This window comes from Malus domestica, chromosome 16 (genome assembly GCF_042453785.1).
Source record: "Malus domestica chromosome 16, GDT2T_hap1".
Lineage (NCBI taxonomy): Eukaryota > Viridiplantae > Streptophyta > Magnoliopsida > Rosales > Rosaceae > Malus > Malus domestica.
The window spans coordinates 16,154,660-16,170,905 of NC_091676.1; the positions used below are offsets into that span (position 1 = coordinate 16,154,660).

Sequence of the window (16,246 nt, forward strand, 5' to 3'; positions counted from 1 at the left end):
TTTTGATATAAGACTGCACATATTATATTTTAGTTCTCGAGTTAAACGGTATGTTAAAACAGTGCTGATGGATCCAACAAAATACATCAGTAGGAATTCCAACTTTTAAAGTGAATACGTATTTGTAACGGTTAAATCAAATTTCAATAATCTAGATCCCTAGACTTGATGTATTAAGAGGAAATCTTTTCCCAAAACAACAAAAGTGAAGTCGGAAGCTAACTCTGTAAAAACAGTTTCCAATCCCGTGTACCTCTCCCACCGGAATGCCGCCACGTCATTTACCCGACCCAGTGAAGCTATAGACTCATCTGACGTGGACGCATCATACACCGTTCATGCAGTAGCGCCTGAGTCGTGTGAAGATTTGGAGGGAAATCTGGGAAAATTAATGTAGACGCATAAATGCAAAATCTGCAGAAAAAAAAGGGAAAAAAAATAAAAAGAGAAAAAATGGAAATTATAAAATACATACGGAGAAGAAAGTCTCTGATTTTGGAATTTACAAAGTGGCAATTGCATATATTTACAATCCAAACCCAGCCCCCTCTCTCTCTATCTCTCTCCGTCTGACCCTACCTATCTTTCTATGATTGGGAGAATTGCCACGGCGATCGGACGTCTTCAATCGGCGGAGTTCCGGTGACGGAATTCCAGGGCTCTCCGGCGAGGTAAGATTTTCGTGAAATCTTCCTTTGCCCTTTCAATTGAACGGTGTCGTATTTGGGTTCCGTGAGATTAAAGTAGAAGCATTTAGGATATTTTTGGTTCAGATCTGGTGTGCTTTGATTAGGGGATTTTTGCTATGACAGAATTACGGTTTCTGTGTCGGATTTTGCTGAATTTGGGATGAATTGAAGGGCGGGGTTTTGGAATTAGGGTTTTTTTTTTTTTTTTTTTTTTGTTTTTGTTTTGTTTCGGGAGGTTGATGTAGATGGACGAAGGTGTGAGATCTGTTGGCCCTTCTGGGGTTTTGGTGAAGAAAAATTCTTCAGGTTGCTTAATTGTTAGGAAGAAACCGGAGAAATTGAGTGGCGCTGTTGGTCCTTCGAGTGCTCGTAAGGTTTTCGAGCCGAAAGAGAAGAAGAGGTCGAGGTTGGTATTGAGCGAATCGGGGTCTAGTGATGAGATATTGGCTCGTCCTCGTAGAAAGGTGGGACCTGAAACTACACGGGTTTGCAATGGTTTAAGAGCTGCAGATAAGGGCATTGCTGAAAATAGTGAGTTTGGTCAAAAGCGGGAGAGATTGGATCCGGTTAGGCGTAGTGAGGATGGCATGATTGGTAAAAGTTATTTGGATGAGAGTGGTGGAAAGAGAAGTAAGTTGGAGGTGTATGAATTTGATGAGTATGATGAGGAGATTTCGAGAAGGAAACGGTTCAGTGATGGGGTAGGTGAGTTTGGGGGAAGAAGGTTTTCAGGAGCGATTCCTGTGCCACTAAGTGGTATTAAGAGGGAATGCGAAACTGGTTCAAGTAGACATGTAGTTGACAAGAGGAAGAATTCGTACTTTGACAGGACGAGTAGCTTGAACCGAGGAGATCATACTGACAGGGGAGGGTTTGAGATGAATAGGGATGGAGCTCAGCTACCCTTATTGAGAGACAAGTTCACAGGTCAATCAGAGGAATCCATTAGGCTACAGGGTAAAAATGGTGTTTTGAAGGTCATGGTGAAGAAGAAAAAGAATGCGGGTGGGCCACTGGAGAATTTTCGCAAATCTGAAGAAAATAGAAAGGCTCTGAGGAGTGAAGATATTGTGAAAAATGCTATCATCCCTCCTTTTTACTCAGAACCAAAGCTTCCTGAGAAACCAGTTTCAGTTGTTAGGCCATTGAAAAACCATCCGAATGTACGAAAATCATTGCCGTCTTTGACCAGTAAAGGCTCCGATTGGGATTCAGAGGATAGTGATACATCACTGAAACAAGGACCAAAGAGTGTCGAAGCCTCTAAACCTAGGAAGATGGTGGTTTGCAAAGATGAAGGTGGTCCTTCATGTGAAAAGACTCCTCCAACCAGAATCAAAGAAGGTAAAGTTAAACGTGGTAGTGGCACAGAGAAGCAAAAACTACGTGAACGAATACGGGAGATGCTGCTGAGTGCAGGCTGGACAATAGATTATAGGCCTAGAAGGAACAGAGATTATCTAGATGCTGTGTACATTAACCCAGCAGGTACAGCTTACTGGTCCATCATTAAGGCTTATGATGCGCTTCAAAAGCAGTTGGATGAGGAGGAAAATGAGGCTAAACCTAGTGTGGTTTCACCTATAACTGATGATGTACTTAGCCAATTAACAAGGAAAACTCGAAAGAAGATTGAGAAAGAAATGAAAAGGAAACAAAGGGTTGATGATGAGGATGAGAATGCGAGAGGAGTCCGTACGAAAAGATCTACAAGTATCAAGCGTGATCAAGGGAGCATGGATAGTGTTAGTTATGAGGATAAACTAAGCACCTACTTAAAGCAGGGTGGTAAGACATTTAAGAGTGAAAATGGTTTGGCCAGTGTGAACTCAAATCATCTACATGAAGGTATTGAAAAGCCATCTTCAGGATCAAGTTCGCATATGCCACATGGAAGGAAAAGTAGAAAGGTTGGAAGGTGTACTTTGTTGGTTCGTGGTTCAAAATATGGGGTTAACTCCGAAAGTGATGGCTTTGTTCCATATACTGGGAAACGGACTTTGCTTTCCTGGCTGGTTGACTCTGGAACTGTGCAGTTGAGCCAAAAGGTGCAGTATATGAATCGCCGAAGGATTAAAGTAATGCTGGAGGGGTGGATTACAAGAGATGGCATTCACTGTGGTTGCTGTAGTAAAATCCTCACAACTTCAAAATTTGAGATTCATGCAGGAAGCAAGTTGCGCCAGCCATTTCAAAATATATGTTTGGACTCGGGTGTTTCCCTTCTGCAATGTCAGTTAGATGCGTGGAATAGACAAAAGGATATTGAACGCATTGGTTTCCACTCTGTAGAAGTCGACTGTGACGATCCAGATGATGATACTTGTGGCATCTGTGGGGATGGTGGGGATTTGATCTGTTGCGATGGCTGTCCATCAACATTTCATCAGAGCTGCTTGAATATACAGGTATGTCGCATTATTTCTCTGCAGAGTGCAGCATATATTGGCGCTTTCTATATTTTCACCAGTCCATGTTCTGTAAATCTTTTCTTTTGTGATATATTTTGGGCCATTGGGTTATTTTTTCCCTTCTACATATTATGTCCGATGAAGTGAGGTTTACTTTTGAAAGAAAAGGTTAGAGATTGTTGTAACATCTTTAAGTTTGTATATGCATTGTGGCATTGGTTGTATGTTTTTCTGGCATGGGAAATGCTTGTTTGTAAGTCTTGACACTATTGAGAGATTAATATATGAATTTTATGGATCAATGGAGGGAGAGATTGAATGATCTGAGTTAGCTCCAAACACTTCTGATGCTCTTTATCAGGATTGTAACTCATATATGTTTGGAGAGGGAGACTGCCTTTGTGCAGTCATGCTTAAACTACTTTGCTCTTATGGTTGAGCTTTTGTGTTTCAATTGTAATTTTGGTTGTTGTGAGTACATCATCAGTTCAATGACATTGCATGTAAATTTTGGAAAGGAAAATCTTGTTTAGATGTGTTCTGCCTCACCAAGTTGTGGATACATTGATCCAGTTTACTATAGACGCAAGCTAAAACAGTGTTAGTGTTTGTCAACTTATTTTTTTGTAGTTTTGTGAATTTGCAAAATGATTTCATTCTGATTGTACACTCATAATTAGGTATTAATACTTTTGTTCTCATTGCAGATGCTTCCTCCTGGTGATTGGCACTGTCCAAATTGTACATGCAAGTTTTGTGGGGTAGCAAATGAGAATGTTGTGGAAGAGGATGATATAACTGTTGATGCACTGCTCACTTGCAGCCTCTGTGGGAAAAAATGTACTCATCATTTGTTTCCTTGCTTCTGAAATTTTTAGCATCTGCTTATATAATTTCTTTTCTTTCCACTGCTTTCAGATTCACTGCTTGAAAAATGATTTTCTGCTTTTGCAGGTCACATATCATGCTGTCAGGAGATGGATGGTAGTCCTGCTGCTTCTCCTAGTTTAGACTCTTCCTTCTGTGGGCAGAAATGCAGAGAGGTATCACTTCTTTGCGGTTCCAGAAATTTTATTGACTTGATAATTGATATGTATGCACGTGAGGTGTGACTGTAAATACCGAGGTTCTTAGGATATGAAATTATAAACTAATAATGCCCACTTGGGGGGTAATACCTAAATTTTCTAATAAATTCCGGCTTCCCATATATTTAGGTCAGTCACGTAAGTTGACCACAATGCATGTGGTTTGTCACCTTGAAAAATATCAAGCATTATTAGTCATAGTAATTGTCATTGCCATTGGCCAAACCCTCTCCTGCTTATCCCTGGTCAGCATTAATTGCCCCCAGGGAGATTCCTTTTCATCTCTATAGCAGCCGCAGTTCTACTCTCAAGAATTAAATGGATGTAAAATATAACCTCTATGCAAACATCAACAGTCACAAGATAAGATGTCGTCCCGCCAAAGATGGTAAAATTGATGTATCAGTATTTCAGGGTTGATTTATTTCCCTAGAGGGCTGTCCAAGTTCCTGGAATTAGGGAACATGTATAATCTAATTTTGGTTTTGAGCTCAAAACGTGTGAGTAAGATGGATGTGTTTTTGTGATGTCAATGATATTTCCATCAGATATAGCCAAAATTGTAGAAGGATCAAAGGTAAACAAAAGTAGAGGAAGAAGTACTTAAGTAGAAAACAGAGGAAGAAAATGAATGCCTTCTTGATGTCTGGTTACCGAGTGAAGATTTAAAATGCTCTTACTTTTCAGTAACTGGGGATTTGATTACCACGGAATTGATGCAACATTGAACTTAAAGTTTATTGACAATTTTCATATTTAAAGAAATTTCTCCTTGTTTTGTCACTAATGTTTCCATCAATGCCGATATTTCTACAAATACGAATGAGCAGTATTTCCATAAATATTGACATTTTATCCTTGTCAGCCATGAAGGTGTTTTTTAAATTAAGCAAAGGTTTAAGATTTTCTTTATGAATTACCTAAATGTCAATTTATGAAGTGTTATAAAAATGTAGAGGTCGGTAAACTGTTTGTGAAATAATCGTGTTTATTTTTTTTTCCTGTTATGACCTTGTTCCAACTTCCTTGACAAAATTTCATATGTTTTAGATTGATGTACAAATGGCATTTTTCTTCCCATGCAACTTCTTATAACTTTTTGTGCTGTCCTTTTTAGGCACTGACTTTAACTTTAATTTTGTTTTTCTTTAGCTCGTTGAGAATTTGAAGAAGTATCTTGGGGTCAAACATGAACTAGAATCAGGATTTTCATGGACACTCGTTCATAGAACTGATGAAGATGAAGGGTTCCCTCAAAGGATCGAATGCAATTCTAAGCTAGCTGTTGCTTTGACTGTTATGGATGAATGCTTTTTGCCTATTGTTGACAGGAGGAGCGGCATCAATTTAATTCATAATGTTCTTTATAATTGTGGGTAAGTGCTGATCTCCATTGTTGATTTAGTTGACAGCTGAGAAAGTTTGCTTTTCAACTATTTGATTTTCATGAATAAGACCTGGTTATCTTATCTGGACCTTGACACACCAGATTGAAGGTGGGGATCTTAAATTTTTTAAGTTCTAGATAAATGTCTGTATATGTTGTGTTGTGTTACATTTACAAATGATAATGTGCTTGGCTTTCCAAGGTTAATAAATTGCAAACTCGGTACCAAGCATGCTGTTATATGATTTTTTTAAGGCTGTTGGTTTTTTGACTAATGAATTGTTTTGGCCCATTTTCTTCTTAGATCAAACTTCAATCGACTGAACTACAGTGGCTTCTACACCGCTATTTTAGAGAGAGGCGATGAAATAATTTCTGCTGCATCAATCAGGTACATTCTCATTTTTTATAGCTCTTTATATCTTAGTTGTTAACTTGTTATGCATGCAGTTTTTCATTCTTAGGCTGCATGTTTGCTTCTTTACTTCCGTTTTATGGATTGCCCCGGTCTATCCTTTTTTTCAGTTTCTCCAAAGAGTCATGGGCCTTGGGTTATTTTTACATTTTATCAGAAGGATTATTAGACATATGAGTTAGTGTATGAAGAGGTGTAAATGTAGGAAATAATGGAAATTGAAGTAATTGACAGTTACGTCAGCCTTTTGGAATCCCTTTTTAGTACTTTTTTTTCAAATATTACTGGTATATGTTTGATTTTTAGTATATTTGATTGACAAACAGGGTGCTCTTTACAATAGTATATGCATGTTGATGTGTGTGTATGTGTAATGTGTGTGTGTGTGTGTGTGCCCGAACCCCTTCTTGAGCGCGATCTCACTCAACGGTAGCGATAGCGGGATCCATGTCAATAACATATCAGTAACACGTCGACAGCTGATTGAAAGAATATCAACGGCTGTATAAATATCAATAATATGTTGTTGATATTGTTGTCAATAATTCTATATTGGATCTCACTCCAATTACAGTTGAGCTTGATAGCCCTTAAGAAAGTCCTTGTGTATATAATTATATACTGTTCCATTGAGGGATCCCTCGAATTACCTTAGTTGAGGAATACATTGTGGGGCTCGCTTCAGATTTTATTTTAAGGAACCATATATTTTATGCATGTGACAATGGATTCAGACCATTACACTGTTTGCTATCTATAACTATATGAGGGAAGACCTCTCAAATTGGTAATGGCAATCTATGGTTCGCTTTTCAATTATCATGAAAACAAATTCTTTTAAATTATGAAATCTGCTTCTGGTTAGGTTTCATGGTACAAAGTTAGCAGAGATGCCATACATCGGAACTCGCCACATATATAGGCGACAAGGGATGTGCCGTCGGCTTTTTTGTGCCATTGAATCGGTAAGCTATGTGAGCCATGCCGTTCTGGTAGTTTTAATTGCATGAAAAAGATATTCAAAATAATTCCAGCTCTCCGTTGTGGTGTTACCTGCTGTGTTTTCTAAAAGGCTTTTGATTCGTCTTGTTCTTTCCATTTTGAAGGCTCTATGCTCTCTCAAGGTTGAGAAATTGGTTATCCCTGCAATTGCTGAACTCATGCATACATGGACAGAAGTTTTTGGTTTTATTCCTGTTGAGGAATCATTCAAGCAAGAAATGAGGTCAATGAATATGCTTGTATTCCCTGGTATAGACATGCTACAGAAGTTGCTAGTGGATCAAGAAAATGAGGGGAACGGGACAGCAGACCCAGGTTATCTTTTAAACTTGTTATTTGCTCTTCCTTAATCACAATATTAGCCTGTTCTCTGACATTGATTTTTTTGTCGATCCTTGTTTTTTTTCCTTTGCAACAGGCATAAAGCAATTAGAATGCAAAGGCAAGGATTTAATAAAGCATGGGAGCGGAAGCAAATCAGATAGTGGTTCACCTGCTACTATTGATCATCATGGATCTGATGAAACCAGTTTGCCTCATATTAATGAAACAGTTGATGAAGCTGCTGCTATGGTTTCTGGTTCTCGATGTCTCGGTGTCTCCTTAAATGATAGTCCTGTGATGAGTGGTTCTTTAGATGGTTCTGATGAACATAAAAATTTAGATTCCACTGAGAGGAGTGTATCTTCTGACTCTCTTTTGGGGGCTGAATTACCTCGATCTACTTTGGACAAGGAATGCCCTGTTGATACAAGCCACAAGGCTGTTGCAACAGAAGATAAGCCAGTGCTGGATTCTCCTGGTGGAGATAAAATTCAGTCTACCTCTCAGGGTCCTGGTGAGGCTCCAGTGATAGAAGATGAGCCGGCGGTGGATTCTCATGTTAAAGATAAAATGCAGTCTACCTGCCAGGGTCCTGGTGAGGCTTCAGTGATAGAAGATGAGCCAGCGTTGGATTCTCCTGTTGAAGATAAAATGCAGTTTGCCTCTCAGGGTCCTGGTGAGGCTCTAGCAACAGAAGATGAGCAGGTGCTGGATTCTCCTGATGAAGATAAAATGCAGTCTGCCTCTCAGGGAACTGGTGAGGCTCTAGCGACAGAAGATGAGCCAGTGCTGGGTTCTTCTCTTGAAGATAAAAAGCAGTCTACCTCTCAGAGTCCTGGTGAGGTTCTAGCCTCTCAGGGTCCTGGTGAGGTTCTAGCCTCTCAGGGTCCTGGTGAGGTTCTAGCGGCAGAAGATGAGCCAGTGCCGGATTCTCCTGTTGAAGATAAAATGCAGTTTACCTCTAAAGATGCTGCTGTTTCTTTGAATGACACTTCCATGATGAGTAGTAGGTTGTCGGATAATTCGAATGAACGTAACATCCAGGTTTCAAGCAAGGGGGCCACATCTTCGGACTCCGATCCAGGTACCAAGTCAGCGGAGTATGCTTCTGATGTCAACTACCAGTCTTACCCTGACATAAGCCATGATGAAAAGGTGGAAATAGAACCAGTTTCAGATTCTTCTCTGAAAGAGAATTATTCAAAATCTTTGGAAGAAAGTGCTTTGGATGATTCCCATGAAGAGAATGTTGATGCTTCCTGTCTTCAGCCTATTCCTTCTTCAGGAGAAACTTTCGCCAAGAACCATGCTGAGGAGGTTAATGGAAATCAAGATTCCAGTTTCTGTGGTGCTAGTGAGAGTTCCTTGCTCAACAATTGTGATTTAAATATTCAACTTGATAGTAAGGCTAAAGACGAATCATATGTGGCTTCAGAAGTCGCGTCTGATGCAATGCAGTGTGAAAAGAGCATTCCTCATGCATCTAGTGATGGTTCCAAGGCTGATTCTGGGAAAGCTGAATCTGGTTCTGTTTGATATATCTACGAAATCTTTGCTGAGTTCAGTATGGCGATCCACAAATATCTCTCAATGCAGGAACCTCTCATTTCTTCACAATTCTGCGGGGCATTGGAGATAAAGGCAATGCCTGACTCGGATTGCGTGAATAAGCAGAATTGATTACAACTACAAGGAATTTGAAACCCTTTGCCTTGTTTTAGTATGGTTTTAAGGTTATAGTTCAAATTAAGTGGACTTGAAGATTATTTTTTATCCTTGGAAGTTTCAAGATGTGCGATGTTGCATCTAGGACGGTGTCATGTACTATTAAATCAAAATGGATGGTAGTGCTGTCGAACGCCACATTGAATGTCTTGTAATATACCGATGCTGCTTCATTGTGTGTGCATCTGGATCTGCTTGATGTGAGAGGTTTGGGCTTTCTCCAATGTCAGCTCATGACATGGCGGTAGGTGGTTTCAGAAGATTATTCAGCGGATTCTGTCATGTCATTTTAAGCTTTGTTCCCAGTGCCGCTGCAGCAGACAACATACCTCAGCTGCAGTTTCGATTGCCCAACTGTTTGGAAGCATCGAGTTTCTGTATTGTCAGCTTCGCTCAGATAAGCTTCTCATTCAAAATTTGAATGAAGAGGAGAAAGGTGATCTGCTATCGAACAGAGTTGTTCCCGTGCATTTGATGACGAGTTTCCATAAAATGTCTGAAGCACTCGTTGGATCTGTAGATTTATTGGACGGAGTATTCGCATTGCTCGTAGGTTCATAGGAGCACTTATTTCTGTGCATACGGGGTTGTTTCGTTTTTTACTTTAAAACTGTTCAAGTTTTGTTCATTTAGCTACTCTTGTCAAGGCATTGTCAATTTTTGTTGTCAAACTAAGTCATTCATGTTACATTGTTACCTCAAACTACCTGCTTTGGTTAGGCATGTTGTGGAATTATTAAATGAGCTGTCCTTGTATCATCTTTCGCAATTTGATTCAGAGTTGTGCTAGCGATGGCCTCCCGTGCACTCATGGATGGCTATCAACCGTTGATGCACTGCATCGCAGGACTTTACTCGTGGTCACGCGCACAATTTGGGGTCATTCGTCCGGCTGTGTGGATATGTATAATTAGATGTCTCCTGCAACCCAACAGGCGACAGCCGGTTGCTTGTCCATTAGTTTTATTTAAGTAAAGCGACATTGGTGCATGTGACGAAATGTCCCTTGAGTTGAGTTCATATAAAGTGCTTACAAGCAATTGAAGGAAACATTATTTCTCTATTCGGATTTGAGTAAGAGTTAGTAATGCAGAGGGAGGCAATGGACATGTACACCGGCGTAGTCCCTTACCTCTATGGGGTACTTTGCCGCCGGCTCAAGTGTCGACGGAGATATCAAAAGGCGGAGGTTCAAGAAGAGGAGCGGTGCGGTTTAATTAACGGAAAGGCTCAGAGATGTGGAAGAAGAGTTGTGGGGATTGCAGCCATAATTTCGAGGTGGTGGAAGAACAGTATGTCTGGTGATATGGTTTGGACTTGGAAGTGTAATATAATACATGATATGAAGGTTTCAGTTCATATGTGGATTGTATTATTTAAATTTTGCAAAGTAGAGGGTAAAATTCTATCAAAATGCTCACTTGTCAAATTATTGTGGTTGATGAACTTTATTGTCTTTTCCTTTGAACCGTGGAACTTGACAATTTCCTTTATTCGTAAACCGTTTTATTTGAGATTGTTTTTTTAAAGGATAATATAAGAATTGTGCTCGATGATGAGCTTGTATTGATATAACCTTTATATAGAACTTTACAAGTAGAGTTTGAGTGAAGAACAAACTTTTCAAAACATACCAAAAGATAAATTACAAAAAATATAAATTCAAAATATTAACATACAATCTATTTGAATTCAAAATATTAAAACAGCTAAAGATTAGATTGAGGCGAGCCTTCCTGTTGACTGATTCCATTGTTATCTCCTTTGATTGTTGTGGTGGGAACTGAGCTTTTCAAACGTGGTTTATCACACCCCCGCAAGTTGAGTGTTTGCGGGCGAACGGGAAGCTTGGAGAGATGGTAATGAAAACAATAAGAGAAATCTGCAAGTTGATCTTGCGTGGCAACATAACCAACCTGCAGCTCATGGCGTGTGACCTTTTCTCGAATATAATGATAATCAACTTTGACATGTTGTGTTCGGGCATAGTCAGAGTCGGCAAAGGCAGTGAGTGTGAGAGGTCCAGGTTTATACACAAGCAGTGGCGGATCCAGAATTCTAACATGGGGTGGTCCCAATGTAAGACATCCAAAAACAAATTAAGGGAAAATAACATTAAAAAGTTAATCATTAACTTTTCATCCATAAATCATGGTAAAAACAACATAAGAAGTTACAAAATTTAAACATTTTTTTTAACAAACGATATCTACACCAAAGGGGGAGGGGTGGGCTTAGCCTCACAATGGGCTAGTAATAATGTGGTTCAGATTCGCCTTTGGTGAGAATCGAACCTAAGACCTCTCACTTACAAGTGAAGAAGAATATTATTAGACCATAGTACTAAGTAACCTTAATTCCTTTGTTCTCTTACATTGATAGTTTTCTATCTATTACGAAAAAAAAAAGAAAAAAAGTCTTTTCTTTGGCAAGAAAAGAAGATAATGGTTCTCTAAAATCGGTTATTTTTTCTATTAAACTATCTAAAAAATGGCAACTTCCAGAGAAAAAAAAAAAAAAAAAAAATTAAAGGTCTTCAAAGTTAGTGGCCTTTTATCACTCTCAAATTTGATAGCCCATAAAGATGTTAATTGAGACATCCAAAATGATAGCGTGGAAGGAAAAAAAAAGAGTCAGCGTCTCTTTCATCTTCCTCGTGAGAAAGTTGGTGGAGCCCTGCAATTCCTTCACCTCTTCCATGGATGGATCCGGTTTTGAATGGACTATAATATTATTTGACAAAATAATTGCCTTGGCTTACCCTATATAGTCTTAGGAGTAGATCTCTCCCCCCTGCCGAAACATTTGGAGGGTCCCTAAAGGACCTTCATGGGCGTTTTTCCAGCTTTCGGGTGGTCCTGTGACCACCTTGGTCCCTCTTTGGATCTGCCCCCGTACACAAGTCCATGATCAAGAGTGGACTTTAAATAGCAAAGAATTCTTTTAACAACAATCCAGCGTGTAGTGGTGGGTTTATGCATAAACTGGCAAACCTCAGTAATGGAGAATGCGATATCAGGACGTGTGAAGGTGAGATAGTGTAGGGCACCCACTACACTCTTGAATTCGATGATGTCCTGTAATGGCTCTCCATCATACAAACTAGGGCGTTTGCCACTGATGGCAGGAGTTGAAACTGGTTTGCAATCCACCATATTTGTACGTTTGAGCAAATCCAAAATATACTTAGACTAAGAAAGATGAATACCTTAACCTCCATGCCAAGAAAATAATTCAAAGAACCAAGGTCTTTCATGGAAAATGCCGAGCCTATGTCCTTGATCAAACTATTAATACACTGGATGTCATTGTCCATTATAAGTATATCATCAACATAGATTAATAAGTAAATACGAATTAATCCATGACAATACACAAAGAGCGATGAATCTGCTTGGGAAGCCACAAAACCAAGATGTTCCAAATGATTAGAAAAACATTGAAACCACGCCCGATGGGCTTGTTTGAGTCCATACAGTGAACGCCACAATTTGTAGACATGTGTGGGAAATTGAGGATCAACAAAACATGTGGGTTGTTTCATGTAGAATTCATCAGACAGTGAACCATGTAGAAATGCGTTCTGAACATCCAGTCGTCGTATTGGCCAAGAAAACTGAACAATTAGAGCAATAATCATACGAATGGTTAAGTGAGTCACCACATGGCTAAAAGATTCGCCATAATCAAGTCCTGGTTGATGATGAAAACCATTCGCCACTAGATGAGCCTTAAACTTGTCAATCGACCCATAGACTTACACTTGATGTGAAAAACCCATTTATTAGGAAGTACATTCATGGAAAAGTGATGATAGGGCACCAAAGACCATGTGCCAGCACGTTGTAGAGCATTGAATTCATCAGCCATGTCTGTTCTCCATTTTTGAAACTTATTAGCTTAACTGTAGAATGTAGGTTCAGACAATGCAGTAATGGTGGAAGTACGGGCATACTTAAGATTAGGTTTGTAAATTCTAGCTTTTGCACGTATAACCATGGTATGGGTAGATGTGGAACCTAGAGAGACTAAGGCCATCTCCAACTGATGGCTGGCCAGATGGTTCGTTTTAGCCCTCTAGCCCTCCAAGATCCTCCAAGATATTAATATTTTAATGAACAATACATGGCCATATTTGCCTTCGTCTCCAACCGAGGGCCAAAGGGCCAGAAGGCTCGTTTTAACCTTGTCACAAAAAACCGTCTCCAATCGAGGGCAATAGGGCTAAACATAATTTATTATTTAAATTTAAAAACTACAACAACTTAAATTTAAAAACAACAACTTAAATTTAAAAACTACAACTTTTATTTAAAAACTACAACTAAAATTTAAAAACGAAAAATTAAATTTAAAAACTACAACAACTTAAATTTAATATCCATAATCAACATCATCTTCATCATCCGCCATCGTAGGAGTATAGTCAGAGGTAAACAACTGTCGTCAGCTCATAGTTCCTATCAAAATAGGTCTTACTCATTAGAGTGTAATTTGAAGTGTTCATTTCCATATTCTTATCATCCATCTCTTCTTGTATTTGTTTGGCCCGTTCTTCATGCCTAGACTTCCTTTCTTCCGCCTCAAGGGCATTTTGCTCACCAATAATCTGAATGAGGCCACCACTTCATGTTGAGTGGCGTAATCATCATTTGCCTTGCCCTTTTCCTTCAACCTTCGCGCCTTGTTTCATCCCATAGCCCTAGGTATGAAACCTTCACCACAAGATGGATTTTCTACCCTTGTTTGTTGAATGGTTGGAGATCCATCTTCATCCTTATCTGCAGCTGAGGATGTAGTTCCGAACACCGGAGTAGGAGCTCATTGTGGTGGTTCTTCAAATAAAACCCACCCATTACAAATTTCCCAACAACTGTGAAATTGAAAGGGTTTCGAGCTGCTCTCCATATACAATTCATCTGCTTGGCGTACCTAGAAAAAATTAAAGGAAATTAAAGGTAATATAATTAAATATTTAAAATAAATTGTGAAAACACTTACTTCGTTGTAGTTATTGGCGCCGCTTTCATGTCTACTTGTGGCTGCTAACAATGCTTGATGCCATTTGTTCAAACTTGGCTGAAGATGTTTCTTCCATCTTGAAGAACAACTCTCGTGGTTTCGAATATTCACTGGAGTGGTGCCTTCATAGAACTCTAAATATTTTTTAGACACATGAGTCCAAACACCGTTATTTGTTTGACAATTCCCCCTTACACCATCTTCCGACACCCATCTATAAGCCTTGCAAAGTGCTTCATCTTCTTTTCGGGTCCAAGCCCTACCTTTCATTGCAGACGAGGCCATTTGAAAATTATTGAAAAAATTGAAGGATATATTATTGAAAGAGGAAAGAAAATATGGGAATTGAAATGGTGTAGGAATGGTGAAAATTTTGTGAGGAATGGTGAATTTAGGTATTTATAGGGAAAAAATAGAATTTTTTTTAAAAAAAAAAAAGGCCCAAAAAACCTTTTAAAAAAAAAATTGAATCCAACGATAATTGGCGCCAGCTAGCCGTTGGATTCAAATTTCTTTTTAAGAATTCTTGTCAGTTATAATCGACAGGAATACATTTATAATATTTAATATAAATGTATTAATGTCGGTTAAATATTATAAATGTATTCCTGTCGATTATAACCGACGTGATAGATGATTTTCTAGCCAGCCCTCCAGCCCTCTCTGATTTCGTGGGGCCCTCTCTGATTCCATATCCCTCTGGCGTAGCCATCGGTTGGAGACGGTTTTCGGGCTATTTTCGGCCTTCTGCTCTCTTGACCTTTCGGTTGAAGATGGCCTAAGGGTGTCAAATGAGGGGAGGGTGGAGGGTTAAGATGTGATGGTTCTAAAGGTAAACTAATGGGAGAGGAAATAGGGGATAAAGGTTGTGTGGTAGAGGTTAGGTGTGTTTCTGAGATAGAGTTAGAGTGGGTGAAGGAAGTTTGAGATGAAGTAGGGATAAGGACTGGCGAAGTTGGTGGTGAATTAAAAATTATTTCAGGTGTCCCAAGTGCAATAGGACTACTATCATGCAGAGAGAACGTTGCGGGAGTAACACCGGATTTTTCATGAAATGGAAAACAATTTTCATCAAAAACAACATGCTTAGACATGAAAACACGACCCATGGATGGATTAAGACACCTATACCCTAATTGATTTTGTGAATAACTTCAGAAAATGCATTTCTTGGAATGAAAATGATTTATTTGGCATGTATGGACATAAATAGGAAAGCAAGCACACCCCAAAACCTTAAAAAAAATCATATGATGGTTCTTGGTGAAACAACTTTGTGTATGGAGAAATTAATTTCAAAACTTTAGTTGGCAGTTGATTAATCGAAAAATTAGCAGTATGTAGAGCCTCAGCCCAATAAGTTTGAGGCATGGACGCATGAGCAAGAAGAGTGAGGCCGGTTTCAACCAAATGACAATGTTTTCTTTTTGCCATACCGTTTTGTTCAGGATGGTGAGGGCATGTATATTGACGATGAATGCCATGTGTTTTTAAATATTGTTTGAACTTTTTGTTTATATATTCTCCTCCACCATCCATTTGAAAAGTTTGGATTGTTCGTTGAAATTATTCTCCATTTCAGTTTTAAATTTAATATATGTCGAGAACACATCGGATTTTAATTTTAAAAGATATAACCATGTATATCGCGAATAATCATCAATGAAAATCACATAATATCAAAATCTAGAAATTGACAAAGTCGGGGACGTCCATATATCAGAATGAATAAGTTGTAAAGGAAAATGTGAAATTGAATTTGATACTGAAAATGGCAATTTCTTGCTTTTGCCCAGAGGGCATGAATGGCATACAGAATTGAGATGGTGCCTAGTAAGAGGCACTTTACTAGTTGATACTAAATGCTTCAAGATAAATAACGATGGATGACCAAGTCTGGAGTGCCAAACACGATCATCGACTCTAACTCATACGCACGAAAATAGTCCATGTCTTTTATTGGAATTGAAACATGCATATGGATAAACCCCAGTGTTACTCCGGCCAAATAAAAGGGTCATCCCTGATCGGATATCCTGAACATGAAAAAAATTAGGGTAAAGTACGAAAAAAAAGTCATTGTCATAGGAAAATTGGTTGATAGATAAGATATTTTGAGAGGTATCAGGACAATATAAGGTATTATATATAGAGAGTATAAGAGTGAGTGGGAAAGTGAATGT

General features: G+C 38.9%; 1 protein-coding gene across 2 annotated transcripts; it reads left to right on the plus strand.

Moving 5' to 3' along the window:
• The first annotated feature begins 396 nt into the window (after window positions 1-396).
• LOC103416846 (uncharacterized) lies at window positions 397-9,800 on the plus strand. Of its 2 annotated transcripts, XM_070815149.1 has the most exons (9): window positions 397-3,097; window positions 3,808-3,940; window positions 4,055-4,143; window positions 5,341-5,564; window positions 5,880-5,966; window positions 6,856-6,955; window positions 7,097-7,307; window positions 7,411-8,159; window positions 8,214-9,800. In XM_070815149.1, exons 1-9 carry the CDS (start codon window positions 935-937, stop codon window positions 8,850-8,852), a joined length of 4,395 nt encoding a protein of 1,464 aa, XP_070671250.1. In that variant the 5' UTR covers window positions 397-934; the 3' UTR covers window positions 8,853-9,800. The 2 variants fall into 2 exon arrangements, with proteins under 2 accessions (XP_070671250.1, XP_008353282.3); XM_008355060.4 differs by having other exon boundaries at window positions 7,411-9,800.
• The last annotated feature ends 6,446 nt before the right edge of the window (window positions 9,801-16,246 follow it).